The sequence below is a fragment of the Macaca thibetana genome, chromosome 18, assembly GCF_024542745.1.
Source record: "Macaca thibetana thibetana isolate TM-01 chromosome 18, ASM2454274v1, whole genome shotgun sequence".
NCBI lineage: Eukaryota > Metazoa > Chordata > Mammalia > Primates > Cercopithecidae > Macaca > Macaca thibetana.
Window position 1 is genome coordinate 57219660 of NC_065595.1, and position 26871 is coordinate 57246530.

The 26871-nt window shown below is 45.9% G+C and overlaps 1 protein-coding gene across 8 annotated transcripts in view; it reads left to right on the top strand.

Moving 5' to 3' along the window:
• TMEM241 (transmembrane protein 241) overlaps positions 1–26871 on the top strand; it is a 163726-nt gene that overhangs the window by 52373 nt on the left and 84482 nt on the right. For 6 of the 8 annotated variants that reach the window (XR_007721298.1, XM_050767991.1, XM_050767992.1 and 3 more), the window contains exons 5-11: positions 682–759; positions 8339–8364; positions 12207–12258; positions 14190–14238; positions 15412–15457; positions 16933–16968; positions 20285–20319. Coding sequence is in view for 7 of the 8 variants with exons in the window: in XM_050767991.1 (XP_050623948.1) it covers positions 682–759; positions 8339–8364; positions 12207–12258; positions 14190–14238; positions 15412–15457; positions 16933–16968; positions 20285–20319 (322 nt within the window). In the remaining variant the exon portion in view is untranslated. Of the gene's footprint in view, positions 1–681; positions 760–8338; positions 8365–9066; positions 9182–12206; positions 12259–14189; positions 14239–15411; positions 15458–16932; positions 16969–20284; positions 20320–26871 lie in introns of those variants that run through there. The other 2 variants (XM_050767988.1, XM_050767993.1) reach the window with 2 other exon arrangements.

Genomic DNA, 26871 nt, shown 5'->3' on the forward strand with positions numbered 1-26871 from the left:
TGCAGCCCGAGTTCCTCTCAACATGCAGATCATGTCATGGTCAGCTTTAAAACTCTTCACTGGTTCCTGGGGCCCTCAGATCCATCCTGTTTCCCAGTGTGGCCTGTGAATACCTCTCTCCCTTCCTGTCCTTCACTCTCCCTTCCTCATTATGTTTCACCTATGCCCCACTTCTTCCCGTTCCCCGGAGAAGCTGGATCCGCTCTCTCCTCTGGGTCTTGGTGTGCTCCTCTGCCTGGGCCATTTTGCCGCCTCCTCGCTTTTTGTTTGGCCCATGCCAGTTCATCATTCAGTTCTCATTCCTTCACTTCACTTCCTCCAAGAAAGATTGCTCTGCGTGTGCTGGGCGGGGTGCACTCTTGCCCCATCCGAGCTCTCGCCTGAGGGGGCATGTTTACCTTGTCATGGGATGTGTTCCCTGCACCAGACACAGTGCCTGACACACGGGAGACTTAAATGTTTGTTGATGAGCATGCCCGTAGGAGGGGAACCTCTACATCCACCTACCGAGAGAAATACTGCAGCAAAGAGCGCTAATCCACATCGAAGTCTTTCCTGGAGTGATTATATATGTGGATGCCAAAAGTTTCCACAGCCTTTATTTTTAAGCAAAAAATCAAGAACCATGTGATTGTGAGATCGAAGAAAATATTTTCATGTTTTTTATCTGCTTTCTTTCAGGCCATTCCTGTGTTTCTCACTTTGTGTAATGTAGCTGAAGTTATCATCTGTGGGTACCAGAAGTGTTTTCAGAAAGAGGTAAACGATCATGCAAAATGCTAGTGTTACTTCCTTGTTTTAAATTTCAAAGAAGCACTCTTCTTTTTATGGCCCAAATTAGTGTCTGCCTTTTCCTGCCACCAATCTCCAGGCAAGATTGCCTGACAGTGGTCACTGATATCATGGGACACAGTTTTGACTTTGCGGCAATTCACTAGACATATGTGAGAATATTGGTGATGTGAACTGAACTCAGATCCAGGCCAGGCTGACCCAGACCCTTGGGAGACAAAGAGGAGTTTGCTGTTGGCCTGGTGGAGAAGCATTCCCACCCCCAGCCAATCTAGCACCACAGGACAAGGCATAGCAGAGTTTTACACAGGGTGCCGGGACACTAGCCCACCTCAGGGAAATTTGCTTTTCTCTCCAGTACCAGCTGTACCTCATATCAGCTAGAACAAGCTCCTTCACCTTCCAGGCCTCCATCTGTGCAAGGTGGTAATAATGACACCAACTTGTTCAAGGCTTGTTCGAAGAACACAGCAACTATCATTGTTAAGTAACTGCTTCCAGCTGTTTCCTGCATGCAGTGGGTGCTCTGCACATCAGCAAAGATTACTAATGTTATTAGAGGTGGTTTTAATTTGGTCTTTCTTTTCGAAGTCGTTTTGTTGTGTTTTTTTTTTTTTTTTTTTTCTTTCTTTCTGGCATTTGCTATTTGGTTTCATACCAATTTTTGGAACATTTTCATTTATTTTTATTTTTAGAGACAGGGTCTTGCTCTGTCACCCAGGCTGGAGTACAATGGTGCAGTAATAACTCCCTGCATCCTCAAATTCCTGGGCTCAGGCGATCTTTCTCTCCCAGCCTCCTGAGCAGCTGGGACTACAGGCACGAGCCACTGCACCTGGCTACTTTAAAATTTTTATTTGTAGAGATAGGGTCTTGCTATGTTGTCCAGGCTATTCTTGAACTCCCAGGCTCAAAGGATCCTCCTGCCTCACCTTCCTAAAGCATTGGGATTACAGGTGTAAAACATCACACCCCACCCAATTTTTGGAACTTTTAAACTATAGAGAGGCCAGCTGGCCACCTCAAGCTACATGCTTCTTACAGGTGTGCAGGAAAGGAGGCTGTAGCCATACCTGATCTGCCCCCATCATCCCGCCGCTCCTTGGAGGTGGCTCTGTCGATCATCTCTCCCGTCTCCTACACTGTGAGCCTCTCCCTCGCTGCTGGCTTATTTCCCTGAGCCCATAAACATGCTTGGTGTTATCAGCCCACCGAGGAGAGGACGGGCTGTCCTTCCCATGTGACAATGAGAGACAGAAGAAACTCACTTCACCCAGTCCTGGAAGGGTGTGTTTACAAAACCAACCCTCCCACAGGAAGATCTCAAGCTGCCTTGCCCGTGCACCTCCCACTCTGCCTCATCCCTTCTCTCCCCTCCCATGCCACAGGCCTCAGACAGGGCCGGGCTTGGTGTTGTCCATGCCCTCTTGTCCCTGTCACCTGCTGCTGCTCCTGCTTCTGCCCCCACTGTTCCCCTGAGGCTGCCCTGGCTGAAGGCACTGGTGGCTTCGTCTGTGCGACTCATCGTGTCTGTTTCCACCATTCCCCCTACTTTCTCCTCCAGCCTCTCTGGGCCCCCTTGGCCTTCATGCGCCCTCCCTGCTTGGTTCCCTTCCTGTGTCTTGGGCTTTTCCTTCATCCATCTTTCTTTTCCGTTTCCTTTGTCTGCTTCTTCCGGGTCTCCCTAGGCTGTTTCTTAGGAGCCTCTGTCCTCATGCCACACACTTTCTGGAAAATCTCATCCAAACCCATTGTGCCAACCACCTTCTGCTCATAGAGGACCCCCAAGTCTCCATCTCCAGCCCAGACCTCCCTGCCGAGCTGAGCTCCCCTGCAGAGCCCTGGGACTTGCTGTCCTGGTTCTCCCCGGACATCTGAAATGAAACTGATCTATTTCTCCAGACCTGCTTCTCACTTGGTAGCCCCAATCCTGGTCATCATCACCCAAGTCAGAAACCTAGGAGGCCCCTTGGAGTCCCCAGTATCCCCTCCCGGCCACATCCAGCCTATTACCAAGTCTGTGCCTCCTCCACCCTCATAGCTGCTGCCGCCCTAGTTCAGTCCTCATTTTCTTCTCCAGGCTGCCTGGCTGGGACTGAGGAAAAAGAGCTTGATCCCCTGAGCGCTTGCGCAGGGCCTGGAGTGAGCAGCCCTGGGCTGAGACAGTTGTCGTTTTCTATTTGGCAGTCCCACGGCCCAGGCTGGGAGGTGGAGGCCTCTCGGCACTTGGGCTGATCTCTGTGCGGCTGGAGGGTTCCCTGGATGGGCACCTTCCTCTGACGTTTTACTTACAACACCATCGTGCAGTTTCCATAGTCCGTCAGTTCTAACATGCACTGCTTTTCTTTCACATTTTAGTCAAATATCTACAGTGGGAAGGCTCTTACAATCAATGATGTGTCATGGTGTAGTTTTTTTTTTCTTTCTCCCTAATACATAAAATAAGTGGAAGTTTTACAATCAGTGGTGTATTAGGGTCAATGAGATACGGCATGATTTTCCCCTTGTCTCGGGCCTGCTTCCCTGAGTCTTCCAATGGCAGGAACCACGTGGTGGTTCTCCTCAGAGCTCTGGGCGCAGCCTCCAGAACTGGGACTGAGCTCAAGAGTCACTAAATGGTCACTGAAGTTCAGGGGCAGAACCTCCCTGAGAGTGGCTAGCTCTGGGAACCTGACCTGTCCAAATTCGAAAAAGGCTTCATATTCTCCAAAAGGATACTTCTTTTTTTTCTGAGACGGAGTCTCACACTGTCACCCAGGCTAGAGTGCAGTGGCGTGATCTCGGCTCACGGCAACCTCTGCCGCCCGGGTTCAAGCGATTCTCCTGCCTCAGCCTCCCGAGTAGCTGGGATTACAGGCGCCTGCCACCATGTCCAGCTAATTTTGTGTATTTTTAGTAGAGACAGGGTTTCACCGTGTTAGCCAGGCTGGTCTCGAATTCCTGATCTTGTGATCCTCCCACTTCGGCCTCCCAAAGTGCTGGGATTACAGGCATGAACCACTGCGCCTGGCTGGGATGCTTTCTTATAAATTTAGAAATGAAGATTTACCTGGTCTGGGGACAAGATCAAGGCATCTCCACAGGGTTTTGCTTCCTGGTGGGCAGGTCAGAGCCTGTAGATGAGGGTGACTGTAGGAGTGAGGGTTAGAAAGTCCTTCAGGGATGCTTCCATCTAGCAGGGGACCTCTTCCACTCTAGAGACGAGGGCAGATGTCTGGCTGAGAGGCCCTGTCCTTGGAAATCACTGAATGAACACCGTAAGATTTTGAATCTTCAACTCCATATGATCACTAACAGAAAACATCATTTCTTGTCAGGGCAAACTAGAAAAAAGTGAGTGGGTAACTTTTTGTTGTTGTTGTTATTAAAACAAACCTTTCTTTCCTTTGTAAATCTAAGAAGATTTAAGATGTTGTAGAAAATACAGAGGGAGGCCACCCAGTGGCTCATGCCTGTAATCCAAAAGCTTTGGAAGGCTGAGGCAGGAGGATCAGATGCAGGAGTTCGAGGCTGCAGTGAGCCATGATTGTGCCACTGCACCTCAGCCTGGGCAACAGTGAGACCTTGACTCTAAAAACCCAAAAATCAACTGTGTTTCTACTTCCCTGAGGAAACCACTCTATTCTTTCAGACTTTTTTCCTATGCACATATATAGATGTATTTACACGTATGGTAAGACACATCCTATTTTTCCATTTAACAGTTGGTCAGGAAACCCTATTAAGGCTATCATTCCACATTGGCTGAGGCATGTGTTGGCCGTTCCCTATTTATAGAATTGTAGGTGGTATTTAGCAGTTTAGGGTTAAAATCTGCTCCATGATGCTGCTGTGATATGTTCTTGATGAGACTTATATTTCTGATGATACAGCCTTGATGAAATAATCCCTTATCATAAGGAACACGCTTGCACACCACCTCACAGACTGTTAAATGTTACAATGAGGGCTATTTTGTCTACCATGTGCGGATTTTACTAGAATCATTTTTGGAGAGTAAAAGTTGACCTCCTTGTGACTTCATTCCCAGATTATGAAAATAAACTATCTGGAGCTGTAGAGTTCATTTTCACCATCCACAACAACATCTTTGTGTATTCATGCACACACACATGTGCGCACACACACACACAGAGTTTGACTCTAAGGCAATACGTGGCTCGAGGAATTAATGTACCTTGCAGACTTATTTATTACAGTTTAATATTAGAATACTCCTGTTTATTTATTCATTTGTTCAGCATTTATCAAGTACCTATGAAATGTCAAACATTTCGCTAGGCCTAAAGCTGCAGAGATGTAGGAGACGCATTTCTTAGCCTTAAACCAGAGTTGAATGGAGGGGCTGGCCTGTACACTTGGGCTGGCACAGGGTATGGGTGGGCCAGCGGGTGAGTTCCGGTAAGTCGGCACGGGAGGAGCAAGGAAAGCTTCCCTAGGGGGTAGATTCGAGTCAGGCAGGGTGGGAGGGGACTTTCCAGTTTGATAAGAGAAAGGACTCTCCTTGTCAGGCAGGCAGAGAGAGCGTCAGGTGGTGGGGAAGGGTGCCAGCAGAGGTGACACCGCAGGACTGGCAGGCGGGCGGGGGGGCAGCTTCCCTCATTCCTCAGTGCCTCAAGTGCCCTCCTCTTTAACATAGAACCAATGACTGTTACTTACCCCATGATTAAAGGATTCAGTACATGTAGAGCCCTTAGAACAGCACCTGGCAATGTGAGTAGCCCTCACAGTTCAGTTAGCTGACCCAGAGGAATGTCAGCTATTTTTTGTTAATTTTGGCAGCATGACTTCTTTTTTTTTTTTTTTTGATACAGAGCCTCGCCCTGTCACCCAGGCTGGAGTGTAGTGGTGTGATCTCCGCTCACTGCAATCTCCACCTCCCGGTTCAAGCAAATCTCCTGCGTCAGCCTCCCGAGTAGCTGAGATTACAGGCGTGTGCCACCACACCTGCTAATTTTTGGTATTTTTAGTAGAGACGGGGTTTCGCCATGTTATCCAGGCTGGTCTTGAACACCTAACCTCAGGCAATCCACCCTCCTCAGCCTCCCAAAGTGCTGGGATTACAGGCATGAACCACCACATCTGGCCCTTGGGCTGCATGGCTTTTGAGGAGTTAACCTGTTCAGAACCCTGAGACCTCAGTAGGACTTGTTGCTAGGTTATTTTGGACTGAGGATCCTGAAAAGGAAAATGGCTGCCATGAATTCAGTCATATCCAGAGCCCTGGGAGATGGAGCTAAGTAATGAACATATTGCCTGTTTTTACTCTCTGTATCCCAGGATCTATGCTCTTTTACTCCCCTCCATGGAAGGGGCCTTTTCTTTTGGCCTGAAACGTTAGCCCTGGAAGTTACTGGGTGAGCATGCTATTACAGAAGTGGAAGAGCATCCCTTCAGTCCCTCCTCTCTATTTCTGCTCTTACACCAGGCTGTTGAGGTTTTGGTTACGGTTAGCTCAATTTTTGAGTAACTACTGGGCATGGTGGCTCACGCCCGTGATCCCAACACTTTGGGAGGCCGTGAGTTAGAGACCAGTCTGGCCAACATGGCGAAACCCCATCTCTACTAAAATTACAAAAATTAGCTGGGCGTGGTGGCGCACACCTGTAATCCCAGCTACTTGGGAGGCTGAGGCAAGAGAATTACTTGAACCCAGGAGGCAGAGGTTGCAGTGAGCCAAGATCACACCACTACGCTCCATCCTGGGCAACAGAGCAAGACTCCATCTCAAAAAAAAAAAAAAAAAAAAAAAAAAAAGAATTTTTGAGTAACACATTTACCGTATGGGGGACAGTTATGCAGGTGTGAGCCAGATCACCTTTGCCCTCCTCCTTTCGGTGCTTAAGGGCTAACTTCCCAGCAGGTGGCAGTACAGCACGGCTGGCCTCACGCCCTGGGCTCTGCAGAGGCAGGGTTGGGCAAAGACCAAGATTAGAGTCTAAAGCTGCAAAAATAGAATCTCTTCATTAAAACAGGGGAAACTTTATTATTTAAGCACACATGAAAACTTAAGGTAGCCTTTGTAATAAGCCACATGTTTCTCTTGTCAGCGCTTCACTTCTAAACAATATGTTTATACTTCACACTGCCTGAACTGGCGTCAAAAATTATAGTGTGTTCCCAGCTAGCAGAATAATCCTTCTGAAATGTTTAGAATTAATCAAAAGTTGAATTGGACCTGTTTGTTTCCTCTATCAAATATAGAAAAATCGGTGTTACCCTCTCCTAACGTGTTACTCTCTGCTAACATGTGCAAATGCGTTCTCAGTACAAAAGTCTGATTTCCTTAAACTGACTCATCAAAAGGAGTTATAATGGTAGAGTCCAAATCAGAATTTCTTCATTTCAGGTCATTTAAATGCCAAGTTTATATTCCCCCAGTCTGCCTTTTTTTCCCTTCTCCCTTGGGGTGGAGTAATGTTAATACTCCTCTTTTTTTTCTGTTTTTTAATTTTTATTTATTTATTTATTTTTTTTTTAGACGGAGTCTCGCTCTGCCACCCAGGCTGGAGTGCAGTGGCCGGATCTCAGCTCACTGCAAGCTCCGCCTCCCGGGTTCACGCCATTCTCCTGCCTCAGCCTCCCAAGTAGCTGGGACTACAGGCGCCCGCCACCTCGCCCGGCTAGTTTTTTGTATTTTTTTAGTAGAGACGGGGTTTCACCGTGTCAGCCAGGATGGTCTCGATCTCCTGACCTCGTGATCCGCCTGTCTCGGCCTCCCAAAGTGCTGGGATTACAGGCTTGAGCCACCGCGCCCGGCCCGTTTTTTAATTTTTATATCACATCAGATAATTTATAGGACTGCTCAGAGTCAGCTGGATTAGTGAATGGAATACTTAAAGAGACAGAACTAAAATAGAAGTTGAGGTTGGGTGCAGTGGCTCACGCCTGTAATCCCCGTGCTTTAGGAGGCTAAGGCAGGAAAATCACTTGAGGCCAGGAATTCAATACCTCTGAGCAACATAGTCAGATCCTGCTGCTACAGAAATCTAAAAATAAAAATAAAAATAAAAAGAGTAGCCGTACATGGTGGTTCATGCCTGTAGTCCTAGCTACTCAGGAGGCTGAGGTGGGAGGATTGCTTCAGCCCGGGAGTTTAAGGCTGTAGTTACCATATCATTGCACTCCAGCCAGGGCAACAGAGTGAGATTAGATAGATAGATAGATAGATAGATAGATAAATGGATAAACAGAAAAACAGCTTAATTGCTCTTTAAAATACAGGTTACATGTATTTCTTTCTCGCTGCTCTTCTTAGTGTGTAAGAGTTTTAAAGACACAACCCCAGCGTCATTTTGTCTTTCACGAGTAAACATCATTCTAATGGTGAAAGTACTTTGCTGAAGTGACTCAACTCTGGAATTCTGAGTCATCCTTCATTTGGTCCAAGCAGAAAAAGCCTCAGTAAATATTAAAGTGCGGCAAGCTGTTAAGCCCTTGATAAACCTACTCGTAGTTTATTTGCCTCTTAATCAAAATGTTTCCTTTTAAGAGGAATTTTAAAAGTTTTAAAAGTCTAATTGTATGTTTCTTTACTTTTATGCAGAAAGCATCTCCTGCGAAGATCTGTAGGTAAGTTTACTGCCCTCCCCACAAAAAGCCCTAATAGAAGATTTAACCTAATTGTAACTTGGATGATAAACTGTTTGTTGAAGATTCATACTCTAAGAGGTGACAGAAGAATTTATTATAAACATTCATATATCCCTAATTTGTGTCTTAGTCTAAAATTTCCTGTGTTTCTCTTTTCTTTCTGAAATATTTTATTCCAAAAGAGAAAACACCAGAACCAACCTGTGCTAGATTTCAGTCATTGATGCCCACAACTTTACTAAACAGTTGTGTGATACTGATGGAGAATGAAAATGAAAAACATGGAAATGACTTAAAAATTTAAAAGTAACGTTTGCAGTTTATTTGGTCTTTAATATTTTCCGTGGTGGAAAAAGCGCCGGCCTGTAAGCTCAGAACTGCAGTCCTGGGCCACAGCAGGGGGATTGTGGGCAGCTTTCCTCATCCTCTTTGCCTCAGTTTCCTCTGCTAGAGCGTAAACTGGGCTGTCCTCTCACTCAGCCCTCGGTGCCTGCAGCATTTGAATTCTAACCTGGGTGCCCTGCATCTGACTGCTTCCCGCTTCCTCTGCAGGCCAAGCAGCTCAGTCCTGGAGGCAGAAAACCAACAAAGGTGCTTTGATAGATGGATTTAGGATTTCTGCTGCAGATATTTCTGGGCTTTCATCCAATCCCCCACCCTCCTTTTATTTCTTTATTACAGGTTCCACCTTGAAAGAACAAGACAAAACCAAACTTCAGGACTGTCCTCCTGTTTAAAAGGAGATTAGCAGGTGTCAAAGAGAGGCAGTAAAGCTCATGATACCTGATGTAATCAGGTAGTGCTCGAGGCCAGGTGTGGTGGGCAGGCAGGCAGGTGTCTCACCCTTGGGCATCCCCCGTCTTCCACAGCCCCAAGAGGTTGTCTGTTTGGGGGGATCTCTGTTGCTCATTCCCCATGGATGGGGAAGCATCCTCTATTCTATGAAGCCTTTCACTACAGGGAGACACCAAACCCATCAGTATTCTCCTCTCCTCCCACCACAAAACCTATCTATTCCCGGGCAGGCCCAAGAAGCTCCCCTGACAGTCTCTCCTCCACTTATCCCACTGTTTGCCTTGGATTCTTCTCTGGGTCATTTGTGTGTTGGGGTGCCTTGAAAGTCAGCAAGGCTATAGGAGTAGGGCGGACTAGGGTAGAGAAGTGTCCTCAGCCTCGGCTGCTCCGTGTTATCCTGACCTTCCCAAGGCTGTGAGGCGCCAGCTCCGTGGGCCCCTCTGCCAGTCCTCCTGCCTCTGGCCCAGCCGGTCAGTGCTGGTCCATTGGATACAGTGGCAACTACACATGGTTATAGCAGTGAGCACCATCAGAATTGATCAGCACCACTGTTTTCAGTGTACTAAGATTACACCTGCCAAGTTGTGTGTTACATATATATGTTTATGTGTACATATAAAAACATGTAGTCTCTATATAGAATACAGAATCTATGTTGGTAGGAGATGGCATATGGCAAAGTTCCCTGAAAGTGAAAACATTGTATTCAGCGCTTTTGTTCACGCCTTTGATCCTTGGCTGTTTGCTGCCTGATGGAATAGTCAGTAGTTAAGGGGCACTATATATATGTTGCCTCTATAAAATGGAAAGAGGAAAGAGACTAAGTGATAATTTGGGTTTTATGCTTTCTGGCGCCTTCTTTTAGGAGGAGAGAGTGGGGAAAGCTAGAGGCAAGAGCTTTCGGCATATAAAACTCAGAAGGAATAGGCCATAAACCAGGGATTACTGAACCAGCTCCAAATTGACTGTCTAATGAGTGAGGATAGCTTCCTGAAAATATCTGTGTTTGGCAGTGTTACTTTTTGTGCAAGAATTTTTAAAAATTGCTTTACTGTGGAAATTTCTAAAGACATATCAAAGTAAACAGAATAATGAATGAAGTCCTGTGTACCCAGTTCCCAGCTTCAGCCATTTTCAGCTTCTGGCCCCACCCACTGCCTTGCTCAGTATTTATTCCAGGCACCCTAGCATTTCATCTGTAAATATTTCAGTATGTATAAGAAATTTGTCTGATAAAACACTTTATGGGGGGAAAGTTTAAACCTACAGAAAAGTTGCAAGAATATTACAAGGAGCTCCCATGTATTCTTCACTTAGATTCACCCATTGGTAACATTTTTTACATTTGCTTTCTTGCTATCTCAATGTATATATGTGTACACATGCATAAACATACATAAATATCGCATACATATATGATAATGTAGATATTATTCTTGCTCTTATGTTTTCTGAATCATTTGAGAATAAGTTGTAGAGGTCATGACTCCACTCGTAAATACTTCAAGCTGTGTTTCCTAAAAACGACAATCCCTTAGATAACTAAAGTGCAGTCAGTGAATTTAGAAAATAACATCTGATATGATACTATTATTTAATATTGAATCCACGTTCAAATGTTGCCACTTATCTGGCCACAATATTATTACTATTATTATTATTTCCTTTTCTTTTTTGAGATGGAGTCTTGCTCTGCCACCCAGGCCAGAGTGCAGTGGCACATCTTGGCTTACTGAAACCTCCGCCTCCCGGGTTCAAGTGATTCTCCTGCCTCAGCCTCCTGAGTAGCTGGGACTACAGGCGTGAGCCACCACACCTGGCTAATTTGTGTGTTTTTAGTAGAAAAGGGGTTTTACCGTATTGACCAGGCTGGGCTCAAACTCCTGAACTCAAGTGATCTGCCCGCCTTGGCCTCCTGAAGTGCTGGGATTACAGGCGTGAGCCACCACACCTGGCACAATATTATCTTTTATAACATTCTTTTTTCCCCTAAAGATGTCATGTCTAAGCCGGGCGTGTTGGCTCAGGCCTGTAATCCCAGCACTTCAGGAGGCCGAGTCAGGCGGATCACCTGAGGTCGGGAGTTCGAGACCAGCCTGACCAACATGGAGAAACCCTGCCTCTAAAAATACAAAATTAGCCTGGTGAGGTGGTGCATGCCTGTAATCACAGTTACTCGGGAGGCTGAGGCAGGAGAATCGCTTGAACCCGGGAGGTGGAGGTTGCGGTGAGCCGAGATTGCGCCACTGCACTCCAGCCTGGGCAACAAGAATGAAACTCCGTGTCAAAAAAAGGAAAAAAAAGATGTCATGTCTCTTTCGTACCCTTTAATCTGGAACAGTTCCTCAGCTTTTTATTGTCTTTCATTGCCTTCGCATTTTTGAATAGGGGAGGCCTGTTGTTTTGTGAACTGTCCCTAAATTTGGGTTTGTCTCAGTGTTTCCTCGTGGTTCAATCCACGCTCTGCATATTTGGCAGGAATACCACCCAAGTGATGTGGTGTCCTTCCGAGCTTTATATCAAGAGGCACACAATGCGGATCTGCCTCGTTATTGGTGGTATTAAGTTTGATCATTTGGTTGTGGGGGTGCACAAAGGATTTTAATGCGATTTCTGTAGTGTTTTCATTTTTGAAACAGGCATATTTGTGGTCTGATTCTCCAGTTTTTCACTTGTATATTTTTGGGATCTGCAGTTGAAAAAACACTTGTTTCATTAGATGTTTCACAGGCACACTATTTTCCTCGAGTGAACCAGCTGTGGTTTTGCAGATGTCCTGTAACTGCCTGACTCTGGGAAACAGCTAGCTGAGGTCCAGAGAAGGAAAGGTCTGTTCATGAGTAGAGCACATAATTGAAAACTACACAGGTAGTCAGGTTCACAGAGGAAGGACAGAGGAACCAAGCTGGTCTCGTAGGATCTTTGCCTCATCCAAACTCCAGAGGATGCATTTTCACCTCCACACTCTTGGGGAAAGCTTTGATGTTGAAAGGTGAAGCTGCAGTGTTTTATCTCCCTCTCCACAGTGCCTTCTTCCTCCTGGCCGCAGCAGGATGCCTTCCCTTCAATGACTCCCAGGTAGGTCCAGGTGAACTCATTTGCCTTCAAAGTGTCTTTTATTCTCTGAAGCCTGGGTGTATGACCAGAATTTCCTAGTCCTTCCTTTTAGAAGCAGGATAACTTGGCCTATGCAGAAGCATTCCAAAGCTTACAGGCTGGGTAGCTTTGGGCTTGGGCGATACCATTTCCCCAGGCTTTTGCCTTCTCCCCAAGGCTGCAGGCATCGCGGCCTGCAGAGCTCTGGTCCCTGGGCACTGTGGTGCCTGCTGTCTGTCCTCTGTACATGCCTGGTGAACCTGCAAGCCAACACCCAGGTTGCCCCAGCCTCAGGCATGGAGGCAAAGTTGATTTCCTCTCCTCCCAAGGGCCTCATCTCCTACAAAGTGATTTTTTGTTTTTGTTTTTGCTTTGTTTTGAGACACAGTCTCACCCTGTTGCCTAGGCTGGAGTGGAGTGGCACGATCTCGGCTCACTGCAACCTCCACCTCCCGGGTTCAAGCAATTCTCCTGCCTCAGCCTCCTGAGTAGCTGGGACTACAAGCGCCCACCACCACGCCCAGCTAATTTTTTGTATTTTTAGTACAGATGAGGTTTCTCCATGTTGGCCAGGCTGGTCTCAAACTCCTGACCTCAAGTGATTCGCCCGCCTCGGCCTGCCAAGGTGCTGGTATTACAGGCATGAGCCACTGTGCCTGGCCTGCAAAATGATTTTTATTTTATTATCCTGTGCTAAAGTTGAGTTTTCTTTATGAGGTGCTGAGGACCCACCCCTGCCCCCAGTAGTCCTCTCGTTTCTGGGTTTCCTTTCTTTCTTTTTTTCTCCCTCCTTTTCTCCCCCAGGATTATTAGGTCCCCACCAAGTGTCAGGCACTGAGCCAGGCTCTGGGGACACAAAGAGGAAAATTAATCTTTGCTCAGGCAGAAGTCAAGCCTATTTGGAGCAGAGGGGAGGGAAACAGTCAAGTAAACAGATCATTATCACACAGGGAGGCCAGGGCTCTGTCCCTGAGGTACAGGAGGCTCTGAAGCACCTAAGAAGACGTGGGACCTCAGGAAGTAGGAGTAGCCACAATTACAGGTAGCCTGCTGTGTGCCAGGCTCTGTGCCAATGCTTTCTGTGCCTTATGTTATTTAAAATCTCCCCACATTTCTGTAAGGGTGGGAGCATTATTATCTCCATTTCATAGCATAGAATAAGGAGGCTCAAAAGGTCAGCAGCTAACAAATAAGTGGGGATTTTAGAATTTATCGCAGATCTCTCTGATGCTAGAGCCAGACTCTGCTTACAGGACCTAAATCTGGAAGAATGAGGAGGAGTTAGCCAGGAGAAGAAAGCAGGCGAGGGCAGTCGTGGAGTGTCATGAGTATCCTGTGATCCAGCATCATTGAGCACCTGTTGTGTGTCTACCCCTGTCCTAACACCTGCCCTCCTGGAATGTACATCTATGAGAGGGGAGGGCAGGAGGAGACAGAAACACATAAACAAATAAGGAAGAAATGAATAGGACGTGTCCTGTGATACTACATCCTGTGGAGAATGATAAAGGAAGAAGTAGAGGGTCCCCTTGGTTGAGTTGTAGGGGGAAGCAGTCATGCTTGGGAAAATGCAAGTTATCCTTATTCAGGGACAGTAGGAGGCTGTACATACAACCGGAGGGGTTGATGGGGGCTTGTCACAGAGGTCTTGGGGTGTCATGAGTTTAGATTTGAACTTTGTGATGGCAGTGAGGGGCATGGGGTGTTGGAGGCAGAGTCCTGTTAGGAAGATGTTGTAGGCACCTGGGTGAGGAATGAGAGGGAACCAAGGAACTGACGTAAGGCCCCAGGGGTCCTATTTTGGGACCCTTGCTTGGCACTGCGCATTGATGACAGGGTTTCTGATGGCCGCACTGGATTCCGTTTGCCTTGCTCTTATAGCCATTTTTTCTTTTTTTGATTCTGTGTTTCAGTTTGATCCAGATGGATATTTTTGGGCTGTAATTCACTTATTCTGTGTAGGTAAGTTTTAAAATAGTACTTACGTAAGGCTGGGCACAGTGGCTCATACTTGTAATACCAGCACTTTGGGAGGCCAAGGCAAGCAGATCCCTTGGGCCCAGGAATCAGAGACCCACCTGGGCAACCTCGAGAAACCCCGTCTCTACAAAAAATACAAAAATTAGCCAGGCATGGTGGCACATGCCTGTTGTCCCAGCTGCTCAGGAGGCTGAGGTGGGAGGATCACCTGAGGCCAGGGAGGTCGAGGCTGCAGGAGTCATGATCACACCACCACACTCCAGCCTGGGCAAAAGAGTGAAACCTTGTCAAAAAAAAAAAAAAGGAAAGAAAGACAGAGAGAGGGAGGGAGAGAAAGAGGGAGGAAGGAGGGAGGGAGGGAGGCTTACTTGAATAATTGAGGTTTATTGTATACCCACTTTTTGGTGACCCTGGACAATAGGAAAATCAAATCCAAGTTGTGAAGGTTAAAATTAAATGGTCATTTTCTGGATTGGTTTTCTATTTTGAGGTTTTTCCTCAAATGTGTCCATTTCCAATATACTTTCCTCTTTTTTCATGGCAAATATGAACTAACTCACCATGACTTGGGGTTTCACTTGCTCAAGTCAACTTTTGGAACGCTGATTGGTCTTCTCTAAAAACGTTGGGAAGATATTCAGAAGTTCATGTCAAAAACTTTTTTTTTTCCGGTAATTTACCAAAAAAGTTGAAATTGGTCAAATAAAGGGACCATCTGATTTTATTACAAATCATATGTTCAGTGTTGCTTGTCTGTAGTCCTGGGGGAAAAGCAGTGCCCTGACTGTTAACACAGCTCAGAAATGTTCAGCAATCCAGGGGTGTTTCTTTTTTCATGTGCATCATGTCAAGGAAGTAACACCTTCCTGTTAATTGTGTCCTTCATTGATCATGATGCTTTCCATGCCCAGTACTCTGGGGACCACTGGAAGGACTGACTGCGTTATCATAGAGGATTATTGAATTTGCATCCTTGAAACCTTCCAAATGTTGATGGTCTTCTCCTGTCAGCTGGGTGTGACCCTCATAGGGAAAAGGACCAGCAGTCATGCCTTTGGGGGCCTTTATCCATGTGGATTTTGTGTTTCCCTGGACATGCCAGCAGTTCCTTGAGAAGAATACCATGACCAGTGACATGTTTTATTTCATTTTCAGGGGCTTATAAAATTCTGCGGAAGTCCCAGAAACCCAGTGCATTAAGGTAAACTCTTAAACTCTTTTCTTATTTTTCCCTTGTGATGGAATTTCGCTCTTGTTGGAGTGCAATGGCACGATCTGGAGTGCAATGGCGCGGTCTCAGCTCACCTCACCCTCCGCCCCTTGGGTTCAATCTATTCACTTGCCTCAGCCTCCCGAGTAGCTGGGATTATAGGCATGTGCCACCACGCTTCACTAATTTTGTATTTTTAGTAGAGAGGGGTTTCTCCATGTTGGTCAGGCTGGTCTCAAACTCTCGACCTCAGGTGATCCGCCTGCCTTGGCCTCCCAAAGTGCTGGGATTACAGGTGTGAGCCACCGCGCCCGGCCAAGACAAACTCTTAATGTTTGGTGAATTGTGGTTGGCCTAAAGGAAAGGGTTGAGACTTGTGGTATCATGAGATTCTTCCATTCGGCCAGAGACTCTGCAGGCCTGGATTGTGGTGAGGGCAGGGGACTTAGTCCTTGAAGCCGTCCCTCTTCTTGCTGTTTGGGCCACTCCAGGCTGTGTCCGCCAACACCTGGAACATGCCTGCCTTTAGCCGTGTGTGAAGAGGCATGGAAGTCTCAATCCCCTTCCTTCAGGGGATTCACATGTCACCTCTCAGATGACATGTGAATGAAATGTATGTGGCCAGCTGCTTTGGGTGCCAATCGGCTGCATTGATCACAGAGGGACAGTACTTTTTCTTGTTTCCCGAGCTCCATCCTAATTTGACTGACTTTAGACCCAGAAGTCTCTCCACTTCCTAGCTCATTCTTGGGCAAAATGAGGCCTTTGTTGCAGGCAGTCAATGGAGCAGCTTTGGTGAATGTAAATGAGAAAAGACAAGACTTCAGGCCTGGAGCTGTAAGGCCAGTTCCCCTAGACCGGCCAGCTGGCCTCTGGGTTTTGGAGCCTGCTGAAGGCCTAATGAGAAAAGGTTCGAAGGGAATGACTCCTGAGAGAAGGTCATCCACTCTAAGAATGTGGGGCTTCCACTCCCTGAAGCACCTTTTGTTCTTTTAATAAAATGTTTTTGTAGCAAGAAGCCAGTAGAGTTGCCAGATAAAATACAGGATGCCTGGTTGCATTTGAATTTCAGATAAGCCTCGAATAATTTTTGTAATATTCGGAACAGATAGTACTTACACTAAAACATTACTCTTAATCAGAAATTCAAATGTATTTGATTGCCCTGTATTTTTACTTGTTAAATCTGGTAGCCACAGAAGCCAGTCCAGTGGCCTGAGATAGTTGACACTCCTTTGAAAGTGACAAATGTATACGTGGGAAACAGTTGCCCACAGGTGAAAATGTGTGTGATTTAAAATGAACTAGCGACTGGTTTTGAATATTAAATACTTTTCCCTCTATTTATGGGTAATTTATAAAAGTAGTAACTAAAATATAATTTATTAATAGAAGATAATGATTATTTTATGTATTTAAAATAGTTCTGCTATTTCATTTATCTTTTTTTCTCTCTCATTCCTTAGTGACATTGACCAGCAATACTTAAACTATATATTCAGGTAAAATATAATTTACATTTTTAAAGAACAGTTCATATCCTTTTAGGGCTAATGGATTTTTATTTTCCAATAATATTTTGATTGAAGAGTTCTGAGCCAGTGTGCCTGCCAGGAAGGTAAGTTACAGAATTTGTGAGGATAACCAGAGTTGAGGAGACCAAATAGTAGTCTTGCCCTTAGACCAGGCAAGAGAGGCCTCTCTCAGGCCCTAAACTTCAGAGGGCCACATCCCTCCTCTGGGGCGTGGCATCTGTGAGGCTAAGGACGTTTCTCTCATCCCAGAGCCCACCCCCTCACTTCTAGATTGTGTCCTTGAATCCCCACCCATGTCCCTGAGCTCAACTCCAGGGCTCCTTGGGTCCATCTTCCCAACTCATTCTCAGGCCCAAGGGGTGTCCAAAGAGAGGCTGTCAATGGGCAGGAGTGGAGGTGGAGGTGACCTTGCAGGCTCAGGTGTCCACACATGTGTGAGGCCCTTGGGCTGCAGGATGAAGCCTGGGGTGGAAAGAAAAGGGAGGCATTGCCAACCGGGAGTCAGAGGCTGCCCTGGGCTGCTCCATTCTGACATGCAGCACCAGGGAGCCCAAGAATTCTACATTTTAAACTAGACTTTCAGGTTATTTTGAAGGTGTATTTGTTAAGGTAGGATGAAGTCTGAGGCTTGATTTGTAACTTTTAAATATGGTATGTGGACTTCTGTTTGTATCCTTGTCCCAAGCCAAGCAGAGAATGAGCCTGCTTTACTAGAACAGCATGATATACCCTTTTTATATTAGTATAATTTCTTCATTATAATGTGCACGTAATTTATAATCTGAGAACTCTAAGGGGTTTCCGTGTTGGGAGGCTGAGGCAGGAGGATCACTTGAGCCCCAGGGTTCAAGGTTACAGTGAGTGATGATTGCACCTCTGCACTCCAGCCTGGGCGATGGAGAGATCCTGTGTCAAAAAAAAAAAGTATACAGGGCTTCAAGTTACATTTTCCTTCAAACATAGTCCCACCACAGTACACCTAGAGTGATTAATTGCAGTCCAGAAAACGTATTGTGTACCTGCCACATGATGTCTGGCACTGCTAGGGATCCAAGGATGAATAAACTATGGTTCTTGCCCCCAGGGAGGTCGCAGTGTAGGATGCCACACAGGGGAAAGGATGAAAAGAGAATGAAGAGGAGTGTTCCTTTGATGTGAGCCTCATTCATCCTTGGCACCCTCCCATCGCCCTCTCTGGAACCCCCTCCCATCCCCCAGCACCCCTCTGCAGTGCCTTCACGCTGCCAAAGCCCACTGTGGGGGGCCCAGTCCCCCACCCTCTGCAGCCTCTTCTATCAAAACTCATGCCATCCAGACGACCGATTGAGTTAGAGGTTAGGATAAAACATGTGATCTAAGTATTGGAGGGATTTTTTTTTCAAGTACTGAATGGCCTGCTTTGGTAGGAGTTAGGAGTGGCTTAACACTATATTTGCAAAATTCAAACAAGGATTAAAGGACCAATTCCTTCACTTAATTATTTCTTATATGTACCCCCTAATATTTTATTTGAGTTACCCTTTGGGGTGATTCTGATGATGGGATTTGGGGTACGTGACCAGCTCTGGGAGATGCTTTGGGATGGTAAGAGGCCCCTCCTATCCTGCCATAAGAGTGATCACTTCTGCTCCTGAAGTTATAACCCAAAAGGGATTCAGGGAGATAAAATAATAGAGTATGAACAGGGTATATGTTTTCCAAAGAAAGGTGAGATGGAGGCAAAGACTTAGAGAGCCCATGCAAAGGGCTAATCATTGCAAAGTCTCCAGTCGCGTTTACAGCTACATGCAGCCCTGTCTTACACACCTACAACTTCTCAATGACCAGATGTGTGGCTCTTCCCATTGGCTTTCTCCCAAGCCTCCTGTCTAGCCTCTGTCCACAGTGCTGCTGCCCTGGGGCCATCAGAGAACCTGAGCTTTAGAGGAAGAGCACAGGAAGAGCATGAGAAACACAGAAATGGTTCTGGGAGACGGCCCCAGAGCAGGCAGGGCTCCCAGTGGTTTCTTTGCTCACAGCCATCTTCCTCCACACTGCCTAGGATGTCACCACCGACTAGGGATTCTTTGTGGTAGTTCCCAGTCCTGGTGCACTTTAGAGCCACTGAGAGGCCATAACAAAATAAAACAACTGATGCCTGCACCTCAGAGATTCCGATTTAAGCCAGGACACTGGGCTATTCTGATACGCAGCCAGGGTTTAGAACCAGCGTAGGCCATCCAGCACTTTAAAAAAATTCCCTTCCGAACTGAACAATGAGAACGCTTGGACCCAGGAAGGGGAACATCACACACCGAGGCCTGTCGTGGGGTGGGGGGAGCGGGGAGGGATAGCTTTAGGAGAGATACCTAATGTAAATGACGAGTTAATGGGTGCAGCACACCAACATGGCACATGTATACCTATGTAACAAACCTGCACATTGTGCACATGTACTCTAAAACTTAAAGTATAATAAACAGTAAATAAATTTAAAAAATAAAATAAAAATAAAGAATTCCCTCCCATACTTAGAAAACATGTTTTACTCCTAGCCTCTAATTTGATTGGCTGCCTGGATGGCATGAGGTTTGATAGAAGAGGCTGCAGAGGGTGGGGACTGGGCCCCCCACAGTGGGGTTCGGCAGTCTGAAGGCACTGCAGAGGGGTGCTGGGGGATGGGAGGGGTTTCCAGAGAGGACGACGGGAGGGTGCCAAGGATGAACAGGGCTCACATCAAAGGAACACTCCTCTTCATTCTCTTTTCATCCTTTCCCTTCTGTGGCATCTATTGAAAATCAGTAAAGGTAGTTTTCAGCCACATGGTGGATGGGCTGGATCAATTGTGGGCTAGCCTCTTAGAAATGTAACTATCTTCTACACAGTTAATTTTGTGGCAAAAATACACGTAGCTCACACACAACAGCTAGCTTTTACATTGCAACCTATTTTAATTCAGAGTTTGCTTCATTTAGCTTGTAAATACTCTTGGTAGATTAGGTGAGTATGATCGTAACTAGGGTCAGCCAGGACCAAGAAAAGAGACACAGTGAACCCTCAGGTTGAAACATGGATTCATATTCTGTCCCAAGCCTGTCTGTCCCAAGAGGCAATCTTCCTGCCAAAACATGAGACATTTCAAGACATTCTTACTCTCTCTGAGGAGCTGGATTTAGTCAGAATGAGTCAGTGCAGATAATTTGCTTTTAGGCAAATTTAACTATTTCCAAGTAAAATGGGTGGCAACAGCTGGGGTTTTTGGTGCGGGGGAAACTTCTTGACTACTTTGCTGTCTCTTTTCCAGTGTGGTGCTCCTGGCATTTGCATCTCATCCCACAGGTAAAAGCCCCCACCAAGTGCTGTTTTGTTTGTCTGTTTGACATTGCTCATTGGACCCAGTGAGCCTGTCTCTCAGAGACATTTCACAAGAGAATGTCGTTGCCCCCCAGGATGACTGCAAGGGCAGGAAGGTCCCACCTATTTGAAACTGCTCTTAACAAACCAATTTATCAACCAGGAATTTATTCTTACGCCTTCTTGTCGTCTGCGTTTTCATCCAGTATGATCTCAGATATACAGACAGGTCTATTTCCTGCCGAGTAAACTAGTGCTGATTTTCCCCTCTTCTGAAATTCCTTTTCCAAGCATCCTGAATTGCTCTTCATTTCTAGTATTAAAAAATTTGGTGAAAAAGTTCAAAAGTTCAAAAAACTCCCTGAATCTGTTTTTGGTGATCACTTCAGGAGCAGAAGTTATTGCTCTTATGGTAGAATATGAGGGGCCTCTTGCCATCCCATAATATTTCCCAAGGCCTGCTGTGGTACCCCAAATCCCATCATCAGAATCATCCCAAAGGGTAACCTCAAATCAAATATTAGGGGGTAAATATAAGAAATAAGTGGGCCAGGCACGGTGGCTCTCGCCTGTGTAATCCCAGCACTTTGGGAGGCCGAGGCGGGCTGATCACGAGGTCAGGAGATCGAGACCATCCTGGCTAACATGGTGAAACCCCGTCTCTACTAAAAACACAAAAAATCAGCCGGGCGTGGTGGTGGGTGCCTGTAGTCCCAGCTACTTGGGAGGCAGGAGAATGGCGTGAACCTGGGAGGCAGAGCTTGCAGTGAGCAGAGATCGTGCCACTGCACTCCAGCCTGGGCGACAGAGTGAGACTCAGTCTCAAAAAAAAAAAAAAAAAAAAAAAATAATTTAGAGAAGGAGTTGGTTCTCTAATTCTTGTTTGAATTTTGCAAATATATTATTGAGTTACCCTCTTTCTATCTGGCATCATTTTTAAATTTTGTATCATATGTCACCATCCAATTCTCATAATTCCAGATGAAAGGAGTTAATTCTTTTTTTCGTAAAAACGCACACACACAAAACGAATGTTTACTGACCACTTGCTATGCATAAGGCATTACCCAGGCCCTCTAGGTCTCGGTTTTCACATCTAGAAAATGAGAAAGGTGAATTGGCTGCTTCCTAACGTCCCTTCTAGGTCTCATCTTGTGCTTAAAGCAATTAACAGCTTTCTGTTGGCGTTTTCAGCTGCTGCTTTCTGTTGGTGTTTTACCTGCTATCTGAGCAAGGATCCTCAGGGACTTGTTGATAGCGACTCAGGAATAACGCTTCTAGATTGTATGTGACATATCTGAATCCACGTCTCGTAAGGGTAACCTGAATACATTTTCTTAATACATTACACTCTGCTTGCCACATGAAAGCACAGTTCCTATAGTCTGCCTGCTCCTGTGAACGATGACTTCTCAAAACTCCAGGGTTTACTGTTGAGTCCCCTCTCTGCTGTCATTTGCTGAAAGTCTATCTTTTGTGGAATAGTAAGTCCTGTGAAGCCATACTGTTAACCCTAAATGGCCTCTGCTTACCCCTACTGCTAGTTGTCTGCCTTTCCGTTGCGTCTCCTATCATTCCTTTATGCAGCCAGGTAGCTGCCACCCAGCAGACATTGAAGAGCCGACTAAGTGTCCTGTCCCTTTGAAATGTGCTTTTGTCAAAGGCCTTTCGAAAGTTATGTTCACAGATTCTCCTTGGTTTACATCCTGAATTATTTCTAGCGGACTTGGGTGAATAATTCTTTTTTTTTTCCCCCTAGACAGAGTCTTGCTCTGTTGCCCAGGCTGGAGTGCAGTGGTGTATCTCGGCTCACTGCAACCTCTGTCTCCTGGGTTCAAGCGATTCTCCTGCCTCAGCCTCCTGAGTAGCTGGGATTATAGGCACCTGCCACCATGCCTGGCTAATTTTTGTATTTTTAGTAGAGATGAGGTTTCACTACATTGCCCAGTCCAGTCTGGAACTCCTGACCTCAAGTGTTCTGCCCACCTCAACCTCGCAAAGTGCAGGGATTATAGGCATGAGCCACTGTGCCCGGCTGGGTGAATAATTTTTACCTAAAGAAATCATGCTGCCCTTCAGCTAAGAGGTTGTGCTTGTTCATTTGTTACACGTATGATGGTCAGAGCTGGAAGGAATCTTAGCGATTATCCCAGGTACCACCGAATTGTGTTAATTACTTGTGCACCATCCTAATACAAATGAGGAGATTGAAACCCCGAGGAGTTAAGTGATTTGACCAAGATGATGCAGAGTAGGCGAGTAGTAGGTCTCCTGACCCTCCTTCTTTCTTCTTTTTTTGTTCTGAGACGGTGTCTCACTCTGTCGCCAGGCTGGAGTGCAGTGGCGCAATCTCGGCTCAATGCAACCTCCACCTCCCCGGTTCAAGTGATTCTCCTGCCTCAGCCTCCCGAGTAGCTGGAACTACAGGCACCCGCCACCAAGCCCGGCTAATTTTTTGTATTTTTAGTAGATACGGGGTTTCACCATGTTGGCCAGGATGGTCTCTATCTCTTGACCTCTTGATCCACCCACCTCAGCCTCCCAAAGTGCTGGGATTATAGGCATGAGCCACCGCACCCGGCCTCATGACCCTCTTTCTAAGTTTTTCTTTTTAAATGCTGCTCTTTCAGTGATCCTACACTTTATTATTATTATTATTATTATTATTATTATTATTATTATTTTGAGACAGAGTCTCACTCTGTTGCCCAGGCTGGAGTGCAGTGGTGCAATCTTGGCTCACTGCAACCTCCGCCTCCCAGGTTCAAGTGATTCTTCTGCCTCAGCCTCCCAAGTAACTGAGATTACAGGCACCCGCCACCACACCTGGCTAATTTTTGTATTTTTAGTAGAGACAGGGTTTCACCATACTGGCCAGGCTGGTCTTGAATGCCTGACCTCAGGTGATCTGCCTACCTCAGCCTCCCAAAGTGCTGGGATTACAGGCATGAGCCACCACGCCCAGCCCCCTACACTTTACTATAAAGTGTCCCACTCTAGTGAATACTTCTGTACAACATTCCTGAATTTTGGTCTGGAGCTACTTTTGGTTTGGGGGATGTGTTTAGCCACCAGTTTCTGAACATGGTGACTGCTGGTAATAGCTTAGACATTTTGGCCAACAGTCTGACATTTTACCTTGAGTTATTGCTAAACTTTTAGGTCAATACAAAAATACCTTGGACACTTAATTACTCGTTGGGAATGCAAAGTGGTCAGAAGTATATGATTGTAGAATGTCCTGGGCAGAGGAGTAATTTAAAATAGGCTTTAGTTTCTTTTTGAGGTAATGAAAATGTTCTGGAATTAGATAGTGGTGATGGTTGCACAACTCTATGAATATACTAAAAACCACTGAAGTGTACACTTTAAAGGGTGAATTTTATAGTATGCAAATTATATCTCAATAAGAAAATGTATTGGTGGAATAAAAGGACACCTTTCTCATTTGAAAACCTGTTTGGAGCTTAATTATGCCAGAAGGGATACTTGCATGGATTGATTTTCCTTCAAGTTATATTTTCATAATTTTTGAAAAAGAATGGACACAGATGTTCACCTTCCCTTCCCTCTCCTGCAGGGTGGGGGATGGGTCTGCGGTGGGCAACCCAGGGAGCCTGTTGGATTCGTCAGAGAGAGTCCTGGGACACTGCTCTTGAAGGACTCTTCTCTGCAACTTGGATTTTTTACAGTTTCCTGCTAGCTGAGATGGTGTCATTGCAGAGGCCGAGTACAGAAAGTCGGGCTTATAAGAAGGGTTTTGCTGGGCCGTGGCACTGCTGAAGTGGCTGTGGGCTCCCTTGCTGTAAAGAAGCAGGACTACTCTTATAGGGTGGCTCCAGTTCCCGCCAGTTCATTCATTCGCTTTCTGATGGGACCCATGGGCAGTCTAGCCCACTTCAAGGTAGAGCAGCACTTTATTCTTTCTCACTTGCTTATTACACTTGCCATCTAGAACATCTGCCATGGGGTCTGAGTGTGCATTGGGTGAGCTGTCTTCCTGGTTCCCTACTGCCCCGGTTAAAACACAGTCACAGTCAGTCTCCATAGGGACAGTCTACTTGGAAGGATCTGTTCATACTTTCTGACATCTTACAGCAGGGCTCAATTCTTTCTGGTTTCTTCTTACCCCTTCTTCTTTTCTTTCTTTCTTTTTTTTTTTTTTTTTTTTTTTTTTTTTTTTTGAGACAGTCTCGTGCTCTCTTGCCTAGGCTGTAGTACAGTGGCACGATCTCTGCTCACTGCAACCTCTGCCTCCTGGGTTCAAGTGATTCTCCTGCCTCAGCCTCCCGAGTAGCTAGGATTACAGGTGCCCGCCACCATGCCCAGCTAATTTTTGTATTTTTAGGAGAGATGGGGTTTCACCATGTTGGTCAGGCTGGTCTTGAACTCCTGACCTCAAGTGATCCACCCGCCTTGGCCTCCCAAAGTGCTAGGATTACAGGCGTGAGCCACTGCACCTAGCCCCCTTCTTTTATTACTTGTATCTTAGTTATTTGGTAGTACTTTAAAAACATTTTAAGATTGATATATAATTTACATATATGAAATATACATGTTAAATGTACAGCTCGATCAATTTTGGCAAATCTACATACCTACATAACTTATCTGCCACCAAGATATAGAACATTTCTATCACTGCAGAAAGCTTCCTCCTGCCCCTTCCTCGTCACTCCCTCTCCACACCATGAAGGCCTCTATGGATCTGATGTCTGTTACCATAGATAAGTTCTGTCTATTCTTAAGCCCTTGTAAATGGAATCATCAGTACTTTTTGTGTCTGGCTCTTACATGCAGCACCGTGTTTAGAGACTCATTCATGTTGTTGTGTATATCATGAGTTTGTTCCTTTTTGTTGCTGGTAGGGTTCCATTGTATGCATATATCACGTTTGTTTATCCATTTACCTGTTGATGCTCACCTGGGCTGTTCCCAGCTTGTGGCTGCTCTGAACATTCTCATACCAGCCTTTTTGTGGACTTATGTTCTCACGTCTCTTGGATGAACATTTCAGAATAGGATTACTGGGTCTTAGAGTAGATGTATGTTTCACTTTCTAAGAAAGGATGTTTTCCAAAATGTTTGTACCATTTTCCATTCCCACCCAGTAGTGTGTGGGAGTTCCAGTTGCTCCACATCCTCACCAGCATTTAACGTTGTCAGTCCTATTTTAACTCTTCTAGAGGGTGTGTGAGGGTTTCTGGATAGTGCTTTTGACTGAGCTTCCCTCCTCACTCACACCTGAGTGATTGGAAAGAGAAGCTCTCTTGCAGGTGCACCTTTGGAGTGTGCTGGCAGCAGTGGTAGGACTCAGGCAGACATTTCTTCATGCCCTCAGCATGCGCCCCACCACAGAGTTTGCTCTGAGAATCTCAGAACCTTCCTTGAGAAGAGGACCACCTTTCCCCCTTGCACTCTTTTAAATATAGTAGATAAGAGGAAATTTCCCCTCTTAAAGAGTTTGCACTTCCTATTTGTGTGGGGCCCCTTAGCTGTGGTGGTCAAGAGAGCTGGAGAGAATTTCAGGGAATGAAAGGAGCAGGGAGACTCAGGAATCTGGCCCAGAAACAACCTTGTTACCTGGTGTGTCTGTGGCTCATGTGTGAGACAGAGCAAGCAGCACTAATTGCTGCTTGGAACTGACCTCCTGTTTTCCTGCCAGTTTTGAGGGTAAGAACATGAGAGGAAATTTTCTTCATGCTCAAATATCAATTTGTCTTGAATGTGGTAATATTGTGTCACACTTTTCACCATGGCAATTTCATGCTTCGTAATCTTTAGAGAAATGGACTTCACTTGCTCACTCAGAGTCAGTGGATTTTTAACTGCAGAACACAACAGTGAGGGCCTAACTCAGACTCCATTGCATAATGCCGCATGTTGCTGTAGCAAAACATGTTTACTCTTTTTTTTTTTTTTTTTTTTTTGAGATGGAGTCTTACTCTGTCAGCCAGGCTGGAGTGCAATGGCGCAATCTCGGCCCACTGCAAACCCTGCCTCCCGGATTCAAGCAGTTCAACTCTGCTTCAGCCTCCCGAGTGGCTGGGATTACAGGCTCCCACCACCACGCCTGGATAATTTTTGTATTTTTAGTAGAGACGGGGTTTCACCATCTTGGCCAGGCTGGTCTTGAACTCCTGACCTTGTGATTCACCCGCCTCAGCCTCCCAAAGTGCTGGGATTACAGGCATGAACCACCACGCCCGGCCATGTTTACAACTCTGTAGCCACTTGATTTGTGCTTAAGCCATGTAGTTCAGCACTAGATGGTGCAGGAGTGTTGTTTTGAGGCCATTTTTTAGGCTCCTATATCAAGTTTGCATATGGCTAGGGCCAGCCAGCCACATGCTGCAACCTCTTCCGGGGGTATTTATAGCACAGTCACTAACATTTGCTGTTCCAGGGTTGCCGTGCACCCTCTCCGCTTAGGAGTACTACTTTAGCAAAAGAGAAGGCAGGTGGAAGGCATCAAAGGGGAAAATTTGAGGTCAGCTTAAAATTGAGGACCACAGAGCCAGCCGGAAACTAGAACAT